Source organism: Pteronotus mesoamericanus, unplaced genomic scaffold (genome assembly GCF_021234165.1).
Source record: "Pteronotus mesoamericanus isolate MK-2021 breed Mesoamerican mustached bat unplaced genomic scaffold, CSHL_Meso_final contig_74, whole genome shotgun sequence".
NCBI lineage: Eukaryota > Metazoa > Chordata > Mammalia > Chiroptera > Mormoopidae > Pteronotus > Pteronotus mesoamericanus.
The window spans coordinates 35,334,084-35,356,444 of NW_026555247.1; the positions used below are offsets into that span (position 1 = coordinate 35,334,084).

General features: G+C 43.7%; 1 protein-coding gene across 1 annotated transcript in view; it reads left to right on the top strand.

The window, feature by feature from the left end:
• CDH20 (cadherin 20) overlaps window positions 1-21,724 on the top strand; it is a 45,088-nt gene extending 23,364 nt beyond the window's left edge. Inside the window, exons 7-11 of the mRNA XM_054583873.1 lie at window positions 5,590-5,726; window positions 7,804-7,925; window positions 12,011-12,128; window positions 16,298-16,549; window positions 20,301-21,724. Coding sequence (XP_054439848.1) covers window positions 5,590-5,726; window positions 7,804-7,925; window positions 12,011-12,128; window positions 16,298-16,549; window positions 20,301-20,806 — 1,135 coding nt within the window. The 3' untranslated portion in view covers window positions 20,807-21,724. The remainder of the gene's footprint in view (window positions 1-5,589; window positions 5,727-7,803; window positions 7,926-12,010; window positions 12,129-16,297; window positions 16,550-20,300) is intronic.
• The last annotated feature ends 637 nt before the right edge of the window (window positions 21,725-22,361 follow it).

A 22,361-nucleotide genomic window follows, 5' to 3' on the forward strand; every position in this document is an offset into this window, starting at 1 on the left:
TGTCAAAACATTAAAAATTGCTGCATCTTAGCCATGAATATAAAGGTGATTATGGCACATTCTTCTGATTTTTACGACCCTTTGACTTTTTACTCTAAAAATGGAGAAAAGTAATATATTCGAATATGTATTTCCATATACCATAGAAAGAACAGACACAGAATTACTTATTTGTGTTGTCAATGGCTTCGATGCCATGTAGACCAATCGCACAGGGGACTTTCTACTGCAAGCCCATGCATCAGTCGTTCCAAAATTTGCTTCAACCTAAAGATTCCCACCAGGATGCCTCCCCCTCGAGAGGGGGTGGGAGAGCCGCTCTCACGGTCACGGCCCTTTCCCATCAATTCTGGAACCAAAGTGCAAACAGCTGGTAGATAGGTCGACACCTCAGCCTTCCAGAGCAATCGCCAAGCCTCCGAAGCTCAACACAAAAGATCAGGATTCCAAGGCTGTTTGAGGCCATCTGTCACGTTAATTGTTGAAAGTCACACAAATGGATCTAGGACTTTAGTGCAGATAACACATTTTAAACACACCCCAATCTACTGAATGCCTTTTCTGTCAGCTTCTCCTTCACCTGGTGCTATTTTGTATGTAATGAAAACATGAGTTTTCAGTTTAACAAAGATGGTTCTCCCCTGAGAATAACTACACTGGAGGAAATCTGCTTCCTCCAACCAAACATAAACATTTTACATTTTCAGGCATTAAAATGGCTAAAATGATTTTGTTTGAATTCTGGTATTTGATTTTTAGAAGTCAACTAATCTTATATTATAACAACCTTATAGGGGTAATATTTCTACCCTTAAGCTTTTTAAATATATAATAGGATAGGAAGAAGTTAGTGGAACTATATCATCATCAAAACAACATAAATGAAAAAGATTCTATTATAAATTTATATCTTCAGAAGCCAAATACATACACACACACACACACACACACACACACATACCCACATATCAATATACCTTCTGATTAGTTAAATTATCTATTTAGAACAAAAATACTGTGGGGAAAACTTTAGAGAATAAAACTTCATGGGGGAAATGTCTGAAATAAATACAAGCTTGAACAGATCAGATCTCACTTCTGTTAGAGTCAATTAGAACACTCAGTGGATACTTCCACATCTCCTTTCCAGATTGACTCTGCGGTTGATTCCTACATGGTAAGCACTAGAAATAAGGTTTCGTTTGGAGTCCCATTATTAAATGACAAGTAAAAGAGACTGAGCGCAGTCAGGAAATGTGTGTGTGCACACACGCACACCCCCCACTAGAGTGAATGTGCATTTTTCAGGACTAAAGTTGTCATCTCAAGGCATCTGTAGGAAGAAAAGAGAAACACCAGTAGGCCTAGACCCACTACTGGCACGGAGCAAAATGAGGTATAAAAAAATGAAGATATCCTGTCTGGCTAACAGAGTGTTGCTTTACGTGATGAGCCATTGAAAGCCACCAGTTGGCATCACGGAAGTCCACAATGAAATGCCTGTCTATTCCAATAGATCGCAGCCAGAAGGAATCCAAGACTGAACAGGTTTGCACAGAGAAGGGTCCACCGGGTTTATTCTGGGGTAGGTAGGACTCTAGGTCCTCAGAGACAAACTGGTAAGAACAAGGCAACAGCCACATGCCTGGAGGCAACAGACCAGGGTTCAGGCACAGTGGCAATGCAGAACTCCACTCCTCAGAACCAGAGATAATTCTCCCTCTGCTTTTCAGCTGCAAAGAGCAAGCAGAATTCATAGAGCTAGATTCAGGGTCCCTGATTCTTTTGGTGTCCCCCAGAAACAAAGAATGGTCACTGGTTCCAAGCAGGAAATCAGGGGTCCTGGACTCTCAGAGGGAAAAGTACCTAAGGGGCAAATTTCTGGATACAGTTTAATATACCCATTTGGGGATTGCTTTCCTGTATTACCTTTCCCTGACATCATTTATCCTTGTTTTTCCTATTAAAGTTATTTTTTAAATTTTATTTATTTTTTAGACAGAGGGGAAGGGAGGGAGAAAGAGAGGGAGAGAAACATCAATGTGTGGTTGCCTCTCATGCACCCCCCCACTGGGGACCTGGCAAGGAACCCAGGTATGTGCCCTGCGTGGGAATTGAACCGGCAACCTTTTGGTTCGCAGGCCAGCGCTCAATCCACTGAGCCACACCAGCCAGGGCTAAGGTTATTTTTTTTAAATAATTTGTACATACTATATGCTGCTTGGCGAACTAATTCATCTGCATTTTTATTACAAATAAATGAGATTTGTATTTCCTAACAAGAAATTACATATTAAATTACCGGAAAACCAACATACTTCCTAAAGTTTAAATATTAAGAACAAAGAGCCATTTAACTTTTTAAAAAGATTCTTAGGACTTTTATAATCTCCTTTCTAGGAAGTCTATGGTGTGTTCGGGTATATAAACTGGTCGTTATTTACTAGCAACCTCCAAAACTAGTCTCCGGATTTCGTTTTACGTGCATGAAAAATGCAGTGCTTGGTTCTCCCTCAGTGTTAGTGAACACCCAAGGGATTCCTGGCAAGCCGGGGGCTGGAGCACCGGGCAGCTGGAACGGGCTCAGCCTGCCCTTCGGGGCCACCCTGGGGCGTACGCGTGCATTAGCAAGCCCGCCCCGAGTGCCCCAACTCCAAATCGCTCCCCGATTCAGAGGACGCCCTGAGCCAGGCAAGCAAGCAGGGAGCCTGCAGAACGCCGGCTCCGGTTCGCTCAGGGAGCTTTGCGCGTGTGGGGGGCCTATTCTGCCCGTAGGAGGTGAGAGGATTATGGCTAGAGACAGGAAAACCATCCACATAATTCACTAGTGTGTCCCAATTTCCTCATTTTCCATCTGCGTCTACACCTTCAGGGTGCCCTCCTGCCTCCTGAAAGCCGGCTCAGTGTGCCATTCGGAGTTCTGCACGCCAGCACTGCCTCAACTCAGGCCCTGCTCGCGGCGTCGGCCAGGGACGCCGCCGGGCCAGGGAGGCTTCGCTGAGGCAAGGCTTCCTCGTGGAGCATCACGAGGCAGCCCAGTCACGAGTTCTCTCAGTTTGTTATTTCTATCACTCCACCCATACTTTCTGTGACATGTGCTCTGGCCTTGCGGGTCTGGGTGCAGCAGGTGGGTCCAGCATGGGCTGCCTCTGCCCGGCACTAGGCCTGCAGCTGGGAGCACTGCCCCCGTGGTTAGGGCCCCATGGCTGGCGTTACTCACGTGTGGGGAGCTGCAAGAAAGGGCTGTCAGGAGCCAAGCAGTGTTGTTTTCCTAAGGCAAATCCAACTCTTAAAAAAGCCAGTAAACTTTAAAACTAAATCACTAGTTATACCTAGGAAAAAAATGCTCTAGTTAACTTTAAATGAACTTTGCAGGCATGTGTTCATTCTTTATTGAAAAGTCAACTGTTTACTGTCATGGTTTAATCTACCTTCAAAAAGAGATCAGATTTGTTTCCTTTAACAATCTCATTCGTTCCGTGCGCTGTAAGGCAGCTGGGCCTGGTAGTTAGGAGTAGGAACCTGAAACCCTACTGGCTACTCCTGATTCCCAGTTGTGAGACTGCGGACAAATAACTTAGTCTCCATGCCTCAGTTTTCTCACCTGTAAAATGGGGATGAGAATAATACATACCTCATAGGGTTATGTGGGTATTAAATGAGCCAATATAAGTAAGGTGCATAAATCAGTGCCAGACTACCCTAGCATCCATCAAACAGGGTCACAAGCACAAAGAGACATTAATTTGCTTCCTTAAATTTCCCAGCTCTTAGAGAGTCATACATGAAATGATTGCAACTTCTCTAACCCTTAGTGGTCACCTTTCCATGTAATTTGTAATTCTCTGAAAAGCCATCCTGAATCTGAATGTATTTGAAACATTTTACCAAATAATACATATACAGGTGCGTGTGTGTGTGTGTGTGTGTGTATGTATATATATATATATATACATACACACACACATCTATTTAAGATAAAAGTTTTACCATCAACATTACCCTTACTACATATGATAGTCTGGTATGCATACATGTTATTTTACTTCATTTTCTTTCAACACTAGTCATAACCCACCATACAGATTTAACTAACCTGCAGTTTAAAGTGCAATGCACTAAAGAAAGTGCTTACTCCCATCAAAATGGCAGTTTCCCCATTTCCCTATTGCTGGCAACTTTAAATAGAATTTGGAACCAAATACTTTAGAGAGAGTGAGAGAGAGAGTGTGTGTGTGTTTTCAAAGCTTACTGCAAATTATTAATTCTGTAACTCTTTGAAAGTGACTTAACTTCTCCAAGTCTTAGTCTCCTCTGATACCTGAAATAATACCTACCTCCTAGAGATGTTATAAGAATTTAAAAAGAAACTCTAAAATCCCCAGCATTCAATAATGGCAGCTATTATAATTACTGGCCATTCCCAAGGACTATATAAGGTTCTCAAGGATGGCTCTCAATTATGACTACATCTCAAAATCCTTTACGGAGGGTTTTAAACATACAGATGCCTGAAGCTCCCTTCACAATAACTGAGTCTCCCAAAATTGGAACCGAATAAAATGACGCACGTGAGGTAACACAAAGGACAGGCTTGCCAACTCATATCCAACAGGAATGATAGAGCCTACCCGGTACCAAGGTGAATAAGGGCTCAAAGGATAGAGACAACAGCAAAATACAAGCCAAGCATTCTTTCCTTGGAAAATCCTGAAACTATCAGGCACAAGGGTTTGTGAATACCTTCTTTTCCTATGTAAGGATGCATGTTGGTCCACACTAAGCACGAAAGGTATACGCAATGGGTGTTGTTATTCAGTGCATTGCCGGAACAGAAGAAGCCATTTTGGTGATGAAACATCTGTTTTTTACACCTCATTAATTACATAGCTTACATGACATTTTCCAGCAAGCTGGTCCCCATAAATCCACAAATTCCAAGCTTACTTATAATAAGCAATCTAGACAGACCTGGTCCATCCTGTTAAAAACATTCCATAGATAAGGGCTTTCCAGTAAGTAAATATCTTATTGTGTTTGCCAACAGTCAGTCATTAGCATGTTACAAAGGACCTGATGCAAATCTCTTCCTCTCAATAGTTGATATTAATTAGGTGGACTAGAATCACTGAACTACATGTTTTCCATTCAAATTTAAGATTTCAGAACTTATTTCAGTAAAGCTCATGTTGAACAGATATGCCGGGGTTGATATTCAGAGGGTCCCAAATACCTTGGACAGTTTTAAACTTAAATAGCTGAAACTGATGTTGAAATAACTTAAAATTGCCTTAAGATTTAGTATCCTGTTCTATTTCATGAATTAGGAAATTAGAGTTGTAATAGTTCATTATTGGCTTTTACATGGGGGGTGTTTATTGGGGGGACTGGGCATAAAACAGTAAATTCAGTCTTCCAAGTATCCATAATTCAAAATTAGTGGAGTCATGTTTCACATGGTAGCGCTCAGTTCTCTCATGCATGTAATACGCTATAGCATGTTTATTCAAATGAAACAATGTGTTTAATCTGTTTGGGGGGGCTGGGTTTTGGTTTTTTATTATTTTTCTTTTTGTTTTTGTTTTGCAGATATTCCATTGACAGAAGCAGTGACCCTGGAAGATTCTTCTATGTTGACATTACAACAGGTGCTCTAATGACTGCAAGACCCCTTGACCGGGAAGAGTTTTCTTGGCATAATATCACTATCCTTGCTATGGAAATGAGTAAGTAATACAACAAATTGGTCTCTATAGGGTGACAAATATAAGCATTGCAGAACATGGAAGTTCCTCGAGCTTGTTGGAACAGGAACTGTATTCTTTACAGAAAGAAATGAAAAGTCAATAGTTCATGCAAGTGAGTGAATGCATTTAGTTCAAATACTTACTGAGCAATTGCTGTATAGCTAGTCCTGTGTTAGAGATTTTAAAAAGCATGCAAAAGCAGTTCAATTAAAAAAAGCATCCTCAAACCAAGAAGCTAGATTTCTATATGAGGAAAAGGGACAGTTCCTGAGAAATCTAAGAGGTTTTTAGTGTTTGACAAGTTCAGGAATGCACAAATAGCATAAAATATTATTTTTTGGCTAAAAGAAAGCATTTATAACAAATGACCCTTATTACGCACATGCGTACAAAAATTTCAGATATCTTAAAATGCAGATTCATAAACTTAAAAATGGAATGGAAAAGTAATAAAATTGAGATCTGCATGTTTATTATAAGCTTAACAAAAATTATTTACCACTACATTTACTTTTTGTCCATGATACCTAGTGATGGTAAAGGTTCAGATAAATGGTGGACCCTCATGTATTGACCAAAGTATGTACAGCCATTCGGGAAGGCAGTTTTGGCAATTAACCTTCTGTATTAAGATGCTCCAAAATAGTCATACTTTTCCTCAAGAATTCTACCTCAAATAATTATCTTAAAGAAATAACAATAGGTATCAACAAAAATTTATATGCCAAAATGTCTACACAATATTATTTAAAAATCAGAATTATCTAGCCCTGGCCAAGTAGCTCAGTTGGTTAGAGCATCATCCCCAAATGCCAAGATTCTGAGTTCAATCCCTGCTCAGGGCACATACAAGAATCAACAAATGAATGCATAAATAAGTGGAACAATAAATCGATGTGAGTTCTCTCTCTTTTCTCTCCTTCCCTCTAAAACCAATACATAAAAATTTTTTAAGAAGGGAATTTTCTAAATGTCTAATAGAAGTCAGACTAAATGAGACTATCATGTAGATATTAATATCCATGCTTTCAAAGCCTACTTCAATGACACAAGATAATCTTGCCCTAGAATATTAACGTTCTGAATCGAACTTTTTTATTTCACTTAACTGCTGTGTGTGTGTGTACGCGTGCACGTGTGTAGTTCCACATTTTTGTATACACCTGCAGTATTAGATATATCATGTAGTGACTATGTCTGGTAGGACTGTGGACAATAGTTATCCTCATGTTTTTCTGGAATTTTCATTATTCCTTCTATAAACAAATTCCAATTGTAATTAAAAAATTTAAATGTCTCAGCATTTTTAGCCAAGCAATAAAAATATTTATGGGGGAAACTCAGTAGAGCATAAGTATTTTTGAGGAAGAAAAAATGAACAAAAAGAATACGGCATTCTAATTTACTAAAATGATTTACGAAGAATAATTTCTGTGTCTTATAGTTTCTATTTTGTCTTCTGGGCATGGTGACCAACACAGAAAGGACAGGAGGGGGATCCCTGGGGCTATGAAACTGTCTTTGTGTGGCAATGCCAAGCAAAAGGTGAACCAGACAGACACTTCCCCATGAGTGGCAAGTAACTTCTCCTGCCCCAGCCAAAGACGGGGGTTTGGTGTGCGTGATCCTGTAATGCCCCCTGGGTCCCTGTGCAGGGTTATCCGTATTCCTGTCCAAAGTTGGAACCTTCTGAAGTGTAATCCAAAGAACAGAATGTTTCACAGGAATAAACCTAAGCTGCATAGTATGCCTCCAATGAGAAAGGGGCTATTTGCAAGCCCCATATACAGAACTGACCTCCTTTGATTCCAGAAGCTTAAGTGTGAGCCAAGTGAGAGGTTCAAACCTTTTTAAGGCTCATGGTTTGATACCACTTCCTGTCAAGGAGGGCCCTTCGCCTCATGCCGATACCACACACACCCTCAGACACACGCCTCCTCCTGTCCATGCTTCTGTGTCCTGGACGCACTCTTACCGGTAACACAATGGCCATTTCCGCATCCTTTATCCATTCCTCCGAAACCCTCACCTTCGGTCGTCTTTGTGCTCTCTTTAGACAATCCTTCCCAGGTTGGAAGTGTCTCTGTCACAATCAAAGTCCTCGATGTGAACGACAACGCTCCGGAGTTCCCCAGATTCTACGAAGCTTTTGTCTGCGAGAATGCCAAATCGGGGCAGGTAAGGCAGCCTGCGAGGCGTACACCTCGGTTAAATCCCCGAATGCGGAAATGACGGTTACAGGTAACCAAATCTGCAATCACAGAAATGCAGGCTCCAGAGTCCCCAGCTTCCATAAATCACGTTGCAACAGTTCATTTGTTAAGACAACTATTTGGACTTTAGATTTTATGATTTAAGGAATGCTTTGATGATGGTTTGATTCACGGGCTAGCCAGTAATAAGCTATCTACGCACCTTGTAACTGAACTGTATGGAACCAACTGGAATAACATGTGCTCTGGGCCCTGGAAGAGAGAGACCATCAAGGGCAGAAGGGGAACCCTCTCTTTTCCTCAGTGTAGCACTAACCCATGAAAATACTGACAGTAGGGAGTTTATTTCCCTCCCTCCCCCCACCCCGCCCTTAACTTTAACACGTACCTTGTTTAGGGACTGCCGACCAGATTCTCAGAAGGTCCTGTGACCGAGAACTACCTATCCTTGCTCCTTCCTCAGTTAAAACACCCATTTTATTAGTGCTGCTCATGTCAGGTTAAGTTTTCAGAAAAAATTAATCCGAAGGAACAAATTTCTACATATTTGAAATAACTTTAGTTTCGTAACCTTCAGGAAAAAATTGTATTTTTTGTAAGTCCACTTTTAAACTTAAATATTTGGTGGATCGAACTCCAAGTGGTACAACTGCGAAACATCCAAAACTCTGCTCAGAGTGGCCACGCAGTAACGTCTGGACAGGGCGGCCGCCCCCCGCACCCACCCTTCCACACCTCAGGTCCGAAGCCGCCCTGTCCGCTCCTCTGCTCCTGCCTTGCAAGGCGCTTTCCTCCTCTACGTATGACCCAGCAGATTCCCAAGCAGGCCCACTTCCCCGACGTTTCTGACGCGCATGTCTACAGGGCGAGAACCCACGCTCTGGCAATGCAGGCCTTCCCACGGTACCGCGGCGTTTGCTTTCCCTTCTCTCACGCACCCGCATCATTGCCTCCCGCACCCTGCTGCACAGAGAGACTGTGTCTGTACAGCCCTGTCTCCGCACCGACTGACCCAACACATCTCGAGCATTCTGCTAAGTCAGAGCAAAAAGCGAGTCCCATCTTCCGCGGCCGGGGCGGGGGTGGGCGTGGGGGGTGAGGATTGGGTCCTGTAGGGATTTTGACTTAAATCATCTCATCCATTGACTCTTGAAACTCCGTGCAATGGTCTATCGCACCCCTAAAGTTTTTTTTTTTAACAAGTCTAAGGTAATTCTACTTCCACATCTATTGAATTTCTAGTCTAGAAAGACCTGAAATTTTATGCAGCTAATAAAAGTTACAGTGAAGACTTTATAGCATAAGAAATGATCCGTGTTATTATAAAAAAAAGATATAAAAACGGCATGTGCATGCTGAAGTTATATAAAATTATGTCTGTGTATGAAGCAGGATTGAGAGATAAAAGACAAAAATAGCAATAGTTACTCTGCATAGATGGGTTTTGAGTAAGGGGGGTTGAACCTTCATTTTAATAATTTTTGTTTTATGACAATGTATTATAAAAATATATATAAAATGTCACTTTATATAAGATTATATGACATATATAATACTTTATATTACAATATGACAAAAGGCCCATTTTTATCTATAAAATAAAGAGAGGGCTCAGTAGCATAGTAAATTAGACCCCTCACCACCCTCCCAAAATGGAGCTTTCCTTTTCTTAAAGGGCTTCAGAAAAGAAGTTGCACTCTGAGAGGTTAATAGCACTTTAACACCTCTCTCCGTTTTGAAGTACACAAATACATCTCCCATTTCTACACCTCTAAATATATCTTTTAATGGTCAATTATAAAGTCCTTTGAAGGAACAATTCATCCGTGACTTAAAATTCAGGTAATGAGCCACAAGTCTGTCATATTTATCATCTTTAACCCAACATAATGAAAAGACTACCCTTTGATTTTGGTTCTGGGACATGTTCTGAAGATTTTCAAAAGCACAGTTCAGGAGATATATCTGGTTTATAAAGAATTGTTCTCCTTGGGTTAGAGTTTTTGGACACTGTCATCAGCTTTGCATCTGCCAGTCTGGGGTATGTGCTTCCCTCCTGGTGGGCAGCGATGAAGGAACCCCACAAAGAAACCAGAAGACAGACTTGATGACGGCTGAGGGCAGCGTGAAACCCGCTGAGCAGAGTATCGCTTGGCCAGGAGGCCAAGGGCAAAGTCGGACCGGCAGGGGAGCGGAGGGCAGGGGAACGGGGGATGCTCCTGACTCACATTCAGTATGGCAGGGTCTTCGCTCACTCTTTCTTTAAAGCCCTGCGACCAGCCAAACCTACGTCTCAGGCCCTCACCTCACCTGCATAGATGATTTCACAGGTCAGATGTTCTGAAATGACTTTCCAGCAACGCTGACCAACAAAAACACCTATTTACAACATACATCAACAAATACGTGGGGCACTACAGGTAAGACAGAAGGCACAGGATTTGCCTCGGCAGGGATGGGGCCGCAGGGGGACCCTCGTGTGCGTGCAACACCGACGCCGGGCTAGACTGTGGGGCCAGTTTATCTTCAGAGCTCTCCTGACCCTCCCCTTTAGTGCAGCGCCACTGCCCCATTTTCTGAATCAGCAATGAGCCCAGTTGCCAGCTGGATTCGCCAGAAGGCATATCCTGAGATGGTGTCTGAATGGAAGATGCTTATTCAGGAGTGTCCCTGGACCAAAGCCTGTAGAAGGGAAGGACTGGTGTAGGACTGGGCCAAAGACGAAGTCCAGCTGCAATGCAGACCCACCGACAGCCTTGAATGGCGTCACAGGGCTCTAGAACTAGAGTTTTCCCAAGTTGAGATGGGATGGCCGGGCCTTCATACTATTACATCAGTCACTGCACGTGGGTTGCACTGGAAGATAGTGGTGATGGGGCATAGGTGGCTCTCAGCGACTGAGTCAACCCCCTAAGAGACAGACAGGTGAAGGCTGGGCACCAAGCCCCTCACTGAAGAGGGATCTGAGCAGCACACTGTCCACCAAAAGTCCCCTTGCTGGAGCTTCCCTGTTGTTTCCTCCTCAGCGGACCTTGAAGGTGGCATTACCTCCCTTAACCTACAGGTGAAGAAATAAAGACTACGCAGGCCCACCTGGGCCCCGGCTGGCTTTTGCCATTCTGGAATCTATGCTGGCAGAAGTACGGCTGGCTTTTAACAGCTGGAATGTCATGTCTACAGGGCCAGGCCCATCATGAGGTTGGAGTCTGTGCTGTTGGTCGAAAGAAAATCAAACACACAGAAAGGAGACCACCCACTCAACATCTTTTCTATATCCCCCAAGTCAGCCTGCCAGTGGCTCAGCTGTGTATCTCGCGCTGCTCTTGGTAGCTTTTCATCATGGTCTTCATAGCCATGCGGCAACCACTACTTTGAAAAGCATCGTGGAAAAGGCAAAGTTTGGGCCAAAGGGCTCCAGAAGCAGCCACCCCACTTGCTCCTCTCCTCAGTCCCCCGTTTTGAACTTCTGACTCTGGTCTGTTCTATACAGCCCACCCTGGTAGTCTTGTGCTCTGTACCTTGTCTAGCTCCCCTTCCTGCCAACAGAGACTGACTGCACTATGACCCACTGACCTGACATAGCCAATGTGCCCTTCTAGGTACTGGTCATTTTTAAACAGGGACTTCTCAAAGATAACTACTTGACCCTGAAACATTAACCCCAACGTGCAGTTAAGTAGGCGGGGTGAGAGGATGAAAAACTGTGACAAGCAGAACCTTGCAGCACCGCAGAGTTCACTTATTCAAAATCTTCTCCTTGGACTGCCTAAAAATGGCTGGCCCTGGTGTGAGAATACGTTATGTTGATGTCTAACATCTGAAATATGTAGATAACATTCACCCTGTGAAGTTAATGCACTCAGGCCCAACAAAAAACCAAAACTAAATCCTGACTTGCAGGACAGCGTAGAGATTTTCCAGGTCGGTGTCAGGATATTCTTCTCATTAGGTAAAGTAATCTGCTGTTGGATTTCAGGGTTTGGGATATCACTGGGCCCTGAGGCGTTTTCTTTCGGCTCCCGCTCACCTGAGTTCATGTCCCTCCCTCAGCTGATCCAGACAGTGAGTGCCGTGGACCATGACGACCCACGCAATGGTCAGCACTTCTACTACAGCTTGGCTCCCGAGGCTGCTAACAACCCCAACTTCACCGTGAGGGACAACCAAGGTAATCGGGTGGACAGGTGGCTGCTGACACTTTTCTACAGCCTGGGCTAGATCCTTCAGGTTATGCAAACTGTCAAAATCCACCTGCTCTTTAAAAGGAGGGAAGACATTAATGCTAATTTGTAATGTCTTTCAAAGTTGTTGTTTTTTTTCAGAACATCAAAGACAAAGGATGCCCTCTGCTAATTCTGAAACCTTCTTTCAGTCAGTTCACAAATGTCTGAGCGCTGGCTCTGCCCCGACACCGTGTAGGGCACGCAGGCAAACCTGCCGTCATCCCCCAGAGCAGCCGTGTGTATGTGTTCTGTAACTATGGGAAGGAGCTGAAAAGGATGATGGAAAAACTGAACTAGATAAAGAGGACAACCTGAGGGAATATTTCTAAGCAAAGATCAAAGAGGGAAACAGTAAAAAGCTCCCGGAACAAAAGGGAGGCAAAGGCTAAGAAACAGAGATAGCAAAGGGCAAATATGGGGTCGCAAAGAGTAGTTTTGGCGCTACCACTTTTATTACTTTAGAAAGACAGAGCCGGAGCTCCCTGTTCCAGAAAGCGCTCCCCACCACAGCTTTGCAGGAATGGAATTCTAGACATTCTTCTCCACCGAGCACCAGGTCAGCTCGGGGGTTTCTGGACTTAGCACACTCCCCGCTGCGCACAGGTGGGAAAATGAGGGACTTCTGTTCTCTAGCCAGATAATTTTCAAAGAAAAGCCAGAGCCAGTGAAAAAATAATTTAAATCTGTCAAGTGAACCCCTTCTGTCACTAACTCTGCTACCAAGTAGCCGGCTGGCCTTGAGGCAGGAGGTCTGCAGTCACCTCATTTTCATTCAAATTCTAAAACATAAATCGCCAATTTATAACAATCTAAACGAAGGGTAACAAAGAGTCATGATTAGGCATGCCTAGTCCTAGCCTCAAACATCAATTATTTGAAACTTAGAGTATTAATTCCACTCCACATCATAGTCTGTTGTTAAAAGCTGAAAATATCAAAACCGTGTCCTTCTAAATGGAGAGCATTCTTCCAAGCCATCCCTGTACCCTTCGTCACGTTATCATAAAATCACTATGACAATTCTGGAAGGAAAGGTAATAAAAATTATAATAACAGAACTACTATAATTAAGTATCCTGATATTTTTCTTGGGTTAAATTTTGAGCTGTTCATTTATATCTTTTACAAGGAAATCCTGCAAAGTGGTTCAGCCCCCTCAGGATTGGTCTCACAGCGGAAACCCTAGGGAAAAAAAATAACACATTGCACTGTTTCTTCAAATTTTCAGCTGTGTCACTCTACTCCTTCACTCTGGTATTTGTCAGGATCAACACAGAAACAATATGCAGCAAAATGCTGCGAATTTCTTCCAGATGAATTTGGGCACCAAATTCAGGGAGCCAATGCCTTCGAAAGATGGGCCACCGGAACATGATGACTATGAAAAGAAATGACTCCTCTCTTGGAAGGTTTTCCAAAAGGGAAGTTAACACAACTTCACTAGAAAGAATAAACTCTTGCTCTCCAAATGACAATTTCCTCCACAAGCATCCTTTACTTAGGCTCATTAAAAAATTGATCAGCGTCTGATATGGTAGATCTATCATCAAGCCCCCATTGCCCATGCCCAGAACATGGTAGCCTTTTATGGCACTATCTCAAACAAAGCCTCACTTTTTTTTACTACAAAGCATTATGAAAAGTATTGTGTGTATATAGCACTTTATAATTCCAAAAGCATTTTCTCATACTTTGCTTTATTTGATATTTATAATAATCCTATAAGCTTTGAAGGAAGAGGCTAAGCCCTCTCAGCTTTATAGTCTGATTTGGTATATAAGAAAAGAAAACAAATCTGTGAGTAAACATTACGACAGGGACTGAAAGTTGGGACCTGATTTAGCCACACCAAAAAAAGAAGAAAAAATGTTTTGCGTCACCTTGGAAACAAATACTTTTTCCAAATCAGTTCCTAAACCCCTAGTTATCATATTCAACAAAAATTCTACAAGTGGCTTTTATATCCGAGACCTCTTCCAGGAATAGACTCAGCAACGTGATGCTCTGACCTTTTTTTTTTTTTTTAATCTTAAGTAATTCTGAGATCAAGAAACACATGTGTAGAAGGAATACTGTAACACTTTTATCAAATTCAGCTCTGGTCAGACTTTCTTAGGACCTAGACTCAATTAAATTGAAAAATAAAAAACATTTTCGTTTCAGAAAAACTTGGTTTCTGAAAAAAAAAAAATTAAAACTGTGAAACAGAACTAACAGTATTTAGCAACTAAATCTGGAAAACAGAAAACTGAGTGGGTTGTGTGACAGGCAGAAATAAGAATATAATTCTCAGGTTGGCAAGCAGTTACTATCTTTATCTGGAAATAAGAGAAAAGGCCTGCGCCAAAGCAGGAAGAGATTTCAATTAGCTGAATAATTTTCAGCTAATGTCACTGAACTAAATAAGCTTTTACATAGCACAGTGGAAGGAGTATAACTTTGAAGTCAGAGAGATCAGAGTTCAAATCCCAGCTCTGCTACTAAGTTAGTGACTGACCAAATTATATCATCTTTCTATGCTTTAACTCTCTCATTGTAAAAGGGAGAGATTATTACCAAATTTTTGTGAAAATTAAATGAAATGCTGCATGTAAAGTCCAAGTACCTGACACATAAGCACTCAGTGTACAATATCTGCTACCATGGAAGAGCAGGAAGAGGAGAAGGAGGAAAAATTGAGAGACTATATTAGTCAGTATAGGCTAGGTTATGTTGCAGGAACCAACACCACCAAAATCTCAATGACTTAACACAACCGAAGTTATTTCCCTGCTCATATTAAGCTGACCGAGACTCCGAGTGACCAAGGAGAGCTGCCTACGTGTAGCTCAGTGCCCCAGGCTGTCTGGATCTCCAGCTCACTCTTTCCTAGTACCACACCAAGGCAGAGCACAGAGAATCACATGCGAGCTCTCACATGTTTCTGCCTGGAAGTGGCATGAATGACTTTGTGCTCATTTTTTTATCATCTAAACATGTCCAAATTCCAAAGGGTCGAAAAGTATAATCTTTTATCATGTCCAAGAATGGAAGGAGAATGAGAAATGTTAACATTGATATTAATAATGTTTCTTTTTAGGCTCTCAGAATTTTGTGTGAAATTCTAGACTCTTTCCTGTGGAGTGTAAAACACCTCCAGAGCCCCCCCCCCCCCATGGTGACAGTCGCTTTGAGAGTCACTGCTTGTGTGTCCCACCGCATCTCTCAAACTTTTTCTCTGCCAAAAATGACCTGAGCTATGCAAAAGTATCTCTGAGTACAATCCCACTCAAGGAAACTTGAAAACACAGATTAAGAAAAAATAAGACCCCAAAACAGCACATTGGGCAAATGTAATAAAAATACACACATGCCAGCTTTGTGGAAACAACCAATAGTTTTGCTAATCCCTTTTAAAACTAGAGGGGGGGAAAAACTGGTACTGCTGATCAGGAACAAATTTTCACCAAGTTCATATTAACTACTTAAACTCAGACCACCAAATAGGCAGGAATAACAGAGTGTGTCACATGATTAGAGGATTTCAAATAAGCTCCTGCTAAATGAGCAGGCTCCTCAGAAAGCACAGGAGATGGTGACTGCACTTCAGAGGCATAAGGAAAATAGCAAAAGCCAGGAATTGTGGTCCAAGTGGCAAAAATCAGCAACCTGCCACACGCGCGGGGGCTCCTCAGCATTCTTTTCCTGGAGGCACAAAGCGCACCAGCCGTGGAAAGCTGCTGAGGACCACACGTCACCAGTGATTGCTCATTTCTGTCAAGTTTTCCCAGGGACATTTCAGTTAGATCTGAAGCCTGACAGATCGCCCTGGGCATTTTATGTCACAAAGGGTAAGACATAATCTCAAAAAGGGCTTCTCTCCAGGCCTCAGGGTTTTGCCTAGAAGCCAGCAAAACCTTGGTTTCTGCATCCAACTGCTGATCCAGACAAAGCTGTAGCTGAGGGCCTGTGGGAAATGTCTGACATCCTTCTCTCCTTCCCACAAACACCCTGTTCCTGTCCCTAAACTTTCCTCAATCCAAGAGACTGATTTATGTGTTGTTTCCTCCCTTTTCTCCCTCTCCCCCACTTTCCACTCCCCCCTCCCCCATCCTGGAATCCCTGCCTTCTTCAGATAACACCGCTCGCATCCTAACGAGGAGGTCTGGCTTCCGGCAGCAGGAGCAGAGCGTCTTCTACCTGCCCATCCTCATATCGGACAACGGGCAGCCAGTGCTGAGTAGCACGGGCACACTGACCATCCAGGTGTGCAGCTGTGATGACAATGGCCACATCCTGTCCTGCAGCCCCGAGGCCTACATGCTCCCAGTCACTTTGAGCCGGGGGGCCCTCATCGCCATCCTGGCCTGCATCTTTGTCCTCCTAGGTGAGTAAGTGGCTCCCTTCCATTCTGTCGGCTCCTGAAAATGCTTACTTAGACAGCACTCAGGTATTGTCCTAGCACAGCTGTTCAGAACTGGTTTTCTGGACCATGCCTATTGAAAGCAGCTACTATAGGCCAGAGGAATACTGCAGGTGCTGAGATTATTAAGACAGACACGTCCCAGCTTTCACAGAGTTTACTTCAGAACAAAGCAGTTCATTCTGACCCCACAGAACCAAAATGGCAATTTTGGACAGAGTATGATGATCGCCTCCTCTAATCCCTTCATTTCATTTGTGACTGGTTAAATCACAAAGAGGTAGTGACAGGCCTAAGGCAAAATGTCACAGACTGAGCCAGGACTGAAATGTAGGCAGGCCCTACACTGTGCACCCCTCTGTCTGAGAAGTACGGCCCTTCTCCTACATGTCCATCCCAGATTCTGGAGGTGGTAGGTGTTAAAGGCAGGACGGGGGAGAGCATGTCCTGACGGGTCAGGGGATGGGATAGGTGCCATTTTAAACAGGGTGGTGAGGAAAGGCCTCCCCAGCAGGGAGACCTTTGAACAGAGATCTGGAAAAAGTGATGGAGGGAAAGTACACGACACCTGGGAAAATCAGCTGCCTGGGCGCTGGCTCCTCTCCAAGGCACTGTGGCAATCTAGGAAGGAGCAGTGACTCGCCAGGGCCAGTTGGCCTCTGCTGGTGAAGTAAACAGAGGGGTCAACAGGCCAGTGGGAGAGCACTGTTGGGGTATGGGGTCCTTTCTTCCTCATCTCAAGTCAAACTGCAAGGCAGCCACCCACCTCCCCTGCACGTAAGGCCATTCGTGTAATTGTTCTTGAACTTCATACTCAGAAACAAGCAATGAAACACCTAAACCACTTCTTGAAACCAAGAAAATATCTGTACATGTATCCCATATATATAGTTTATAACATATGTATTTTACTTAGAGAAAAGCCAACTTAATAGATAGTAATATCATCCAACATGAAAGAAATCCTGGCGTCTTACGAGAGCAAACAGTGAAGCACTGGGGATTTGAATTAGAACAGACACGCAGACACCCACATACCGCCTCAGTCCCAGGCTGACCTCCACACCAGGAGACTCCGTCAGACCAAAGGAAGATCCAGACTGCAAAATGTTAACACTTGACTGAATGTGAGGGATGTCTGCAGAATATGCTTCTCAAAAATAACTTTCCTAATACAACATATGGTTTGATTCTGTTGCTTTAGTTCAGTGCTACATGCAGGGAGAAGTATATAAATAAGCAACCTTTCTAAGTCCTCAAAGCCCTGAATCACAGGGAATTGTCATGTTTCTGGTCCTTGATGGCAGCAGCAAATAAAACCTTCCTGCAATTCCCCGAGTGTCCATAAGGTGGCACTGGGAGGCCTTGAGTGCCTAACAAGATAAACTGCCAGAGGCCTTGGACAAAACTGGCTCTTAGGGAAATGTCCCCGTTTTAAGTTCACTCTGGCCCACAAGAGAAGAGGTGTCATCATTAAAGAAAGACTGATTTAAAGAGTCTGGAGTGGAGAGGCTCTCCGGTGAGAAGTGGTATTCTGTCTTGTCTTCTGAATTGTAGAGAATAAACATACCGTCAGGAGCTAACCTCCTAGCGTTGCCATAAAATCCTCACAGTTTTAGGCACTCTTATTCCTAAGAATGCACACCCCACATGAAATAAAACTCATAAAAGTGAGTAGTATTAAATTGAAGGTAACTTGTCAACAAAATACTACACTCTGTGGATAATTCAATAAACACAATCATTTTGATTTTGTGGGATTTTTTTTTTAATTTCACATCTCAAGTAGGTATCTAGTTCCTAGAAAACTCACAGGCCCCATGTGCTGCGCCTGGAGTACCTGAAGACTAAACACCCCTAGAGCTGATTCTCTTCTGTCAGGGAAGCCTTTTGGCTACACAGGACCATCTTCCCTCAAATCTGATTTTGCAATACTTGCTGTTTAAATCAGAATACCTAAAAAATAAATATGTGGCAATCTTTATTTTTCAAGAGATGGACCAGTTCCATGAACCGTGTAATCCTTCATCACCATGGGAATTCTTTCCAGCAGATACTGAAAACCTTTCTGATTTTCCTTCCTAGTGTTTTCTAATAGAATATCGTCCCGGTGTCACCGGTGTGGAGGTTTTCCTAGGCCCTAGGAAGGATTAACTAGCCCTGCCTCTGCATTCTCTTTGCGACGCTTGTAACCCTGTGATAGGCTTTATCGCGGCTGGACTGGGAGTAACCGGTGTCCACAGCCTCCTCGGACTGCTAGTTTGTAAGAGCAGTCATCGGTCAACACTGTCGCCGCATGCACTAGCACCCTGCCTGAGACACCTGAGGTTTAGTAACTAGTTACCGAAGGCCACAAAACGCTTGTTCACTTAGAATCCCACTTCTTCTGTCCCCGTCCACTCGAGTCACGCCCCAGTCCCCAGGGCCCTGTCCAAGCCTCCGCGACCCTGGAGCCCTGTCAGTCCTTTGCTCTGGAATCCAACGGGCCTGTAGTCCCCGAGTTAGATTTTGGCACACAAAGAAAACATACAAGAGTATGTCACTGTTCCCTGTGCATGTTTTTGTAAACTCTTTGGGAAAATATTAATGTATTTAAATACAATTTACAAAAAGTACATTCTACATTCAAATTTTTAAAAGCACGATTATTCGTTTTTTAAGTCCATCCATTATCTTACTGGGCGGACGACCACACTCCATCTTCCCCCTGGATAAACCGGGGTCTCACTCTGCTGTGCTGTCAAGCTGTCCCTGTTCACCAGCTTAACTACGCACACCAGAAAAATAATCAGTAGCAGTTCTGCAGTTAAAACCTCAACACCCTTCCAGGAAAACATTTTAGGTCACAGAGATAAACAGTTCAATGGGATTATCTCTAGCTCTCCTTTAAACCTCAGTGAGCACGTCCTGTGAAAAAAATACATACGTATTTGTTGGGATAAAGTTTTATCCAAACTTGCAAGCCCACATCTCACAGTGTGGTGCTTCTTTGATACCACGATCAATTATATAAAATGTCACTGCTCATTCCCTCCCTTCCACAAACATCGTTGGGCCCAGAACGCCACAACCACCTCTCCAACTAATGGAAGGCTTTTCTGCAGAACTGAGTTTATTGGACAACAGCGGTGACTTATGCTCTTTTCTGGAGGAGACATAAAAAGACTAAGGCTTTTGACCGATACTTAGCCTATGAGTCTGTATGCAAATACACTAATATATGTTAATTACGGAGTAGTATCCTATTAAGCTGCTAATGTAAGAAAGCAGGATACCACTTACATAGTAAGATCGCCACATTATAATAATAAGAGGAACGCATATCCAGTGTTAAGAGTCCGCTCTGATCCTTAGCCTATACTCCAAGCCAGGCCACAGGGCCTGGGCTTTGTTCACGGGATTTTGTACTGGGAAGTAGGGTGTACACATCCACACACGATTTCAAAGCAGCAAGCTGATGCAGAGACTTTATACGCAACCCCTCATTAAACCACTTGGGAGAAAAGACTGGGCTTCCCTTGCCCAAATTCTCAACCTAACCCAGCAGAAGGGGTGAAAACGAGGCAGGCCCTGGGGTTTAAAGTATTCCCACGCTGACTCTGAGCTCCCAGCTCAGAAGCTCGCCCTCTCCACGCTTGGTTAATCGAGGCCATCTTGAGGCAGGGCGCATGCGCAGGTCTCCGGGGTAAACTTCCTGTCCTCTTCCCTCCCGCAGTGCTAGTGCTGCTCATCCTGTCCATGCGGAGGCACCGGAAACAACCGTACACCATTGACGACGACGAGAACATTCACGAGAACATCGTCCGCTACGACGACGAGGGTGGCGGCGAAGAGGACACCGAGGCCTTTGACATCGCAGCCATGTGGAACCCGCGGGAGGCGCAGGTCGGGGGCGCACCCAAGACGCGGCAGGACATGCTACCGGAAATCGAGAGCCTCTCCCGCTACGTGCCTCAGACGTGCGCCGTCAGCAGCACCGTCCACAGCTACGTGCTCGCCAAGCTCTACGAGGCCGACATGGACCTGTGGGCCCCTCCCTTCGACTCCCTCCAGACGTACATGTTCGAGGGGGACGGCTCAGTAGCCGGGTCGCTGAGCTCCCTGCAGTCGGCCACATCAGACTCAGAGCAGAGCTTCGACTTTCTAACAGACTGGGGCCCCCGCTTCCGGAAGTTGGCCGAGCTGTACGGGGCGTCAGAGGGGCCAGCACCCCTTTGGTGACAGAAGCGCGTGTGCGCCAAAACCCTTCCGTTCAAAGCAGATGCTTCGCGGACGAGGTGCAATCAACCCCACGAGCAATACTGTGCTGGAGAGTGAGAAGGGGGTGAGCAAGAGAACAGAGTTCTCTCTGGATCAGCTTTACTACTTGGTTAGATTACGTAAACACAAGAGGAAGAGGGCAGAATCTCCCATTATCTTATTTTTCTTTTTAACTTTTGGGACACTGTATTCAAAGGCTTGGAGTCCAAGGTGAAGTTATGTATGGCAAGCTTGGCTTTTCTTTGCCTTCCACCAAGGCAGTTGTCACTTTTCCACCACAAAGAGGCTCTGATCTTAGGGTGGCAATTGAAAGCAGACAGAAAGGTCTACTCTCAGATTCTTTTTTATGTTCTTTTATTCTCCAGTTAAGAGTTTTGCTGTCTCATCAAATAGCGTAAACCAACCCGCACAAAAGAACGCTGGAAAAAAAATGTTACTCGGTGAAATTAACCTACTTGTCCTGGGATGGATGGAATTTCTTTTAACCCTTCTGAGAACAAGTGAAGGCGAATCGGCCTTGCATGGGGAATGGGCGGGGCGGGAGAAGGAAGAGGCACTGACGTTGCGCTCCAGTTTAGCGGCTGAACCAAGAGTTGCTGGCATCACAACCAATGGACCTCCACCAGGTTAGAATGCTCTTGTTCTCGCAGCACTTGCACTGCGCCCCTGCAAAATTGTTCAGAACGAAACCAGAAAACCTGCCTCTTTTGCACTGTACATGTCTCTTCCACGTGCCAAATGTGAAGATTAGATGCTACACATGAAAGCCAAATAAAAAGAAGTATCTGATAAAAGCATGGGTTAGAGGGCTTTCCTAATCTGTGTGAGGTCAATCCAAGGGATGTTTACATACTGTAGATAACCTACTTGAACAAAAATCAGTATTATAGAGAATAAATGGATGTAAGAGAATTACATGTATAAGTTTTGTATATTTGTTAATAATTTTGGTAATAAATATGATGTACTGCATCTCAGTACCTTAGCGCTTCTTTTAATAAAAGTTAAATAGAAGGGAGAGTCTACCACTAACGCGTTTAATTGCTGAGCAGGTAAAAGAAGGCTTGGTGATGCTGGCCTGGCCTCAGGTTCTTGGAGCTGGGGCGGAGTCACAAGGCAAAGCCAACAGCAAAGAAGTATGAGGCTGTGTGTTCTAGTTAAGTCACTGAACAGATGAATAGCTACGGTTCAAACGATTATGCTTTTCATGAACATTATCCTCCCATCTTTGAAAAGAGCAAAAAATGATTTGAGAACAGCAACAAAACAATGGTGATTTTCGCCCACATTTTTCATTTTGGGAGAGGGTTTTACACATAATCACCAAGGAGGCAGGCCACTGTGTTTTAATCTGTTCTATTGGCAAATCAAATATGTACAAATGTATACCAAATATGTACAGCTTCTAATCACTGGATGAGCTCACAGAGTCTGGGACCATGTATTAGTGATCTTTCCTTTCTCCGTAGTAGCTGGCATAGTCTTTTGCATACAGTAGGAGCTTAATAAGTGCATT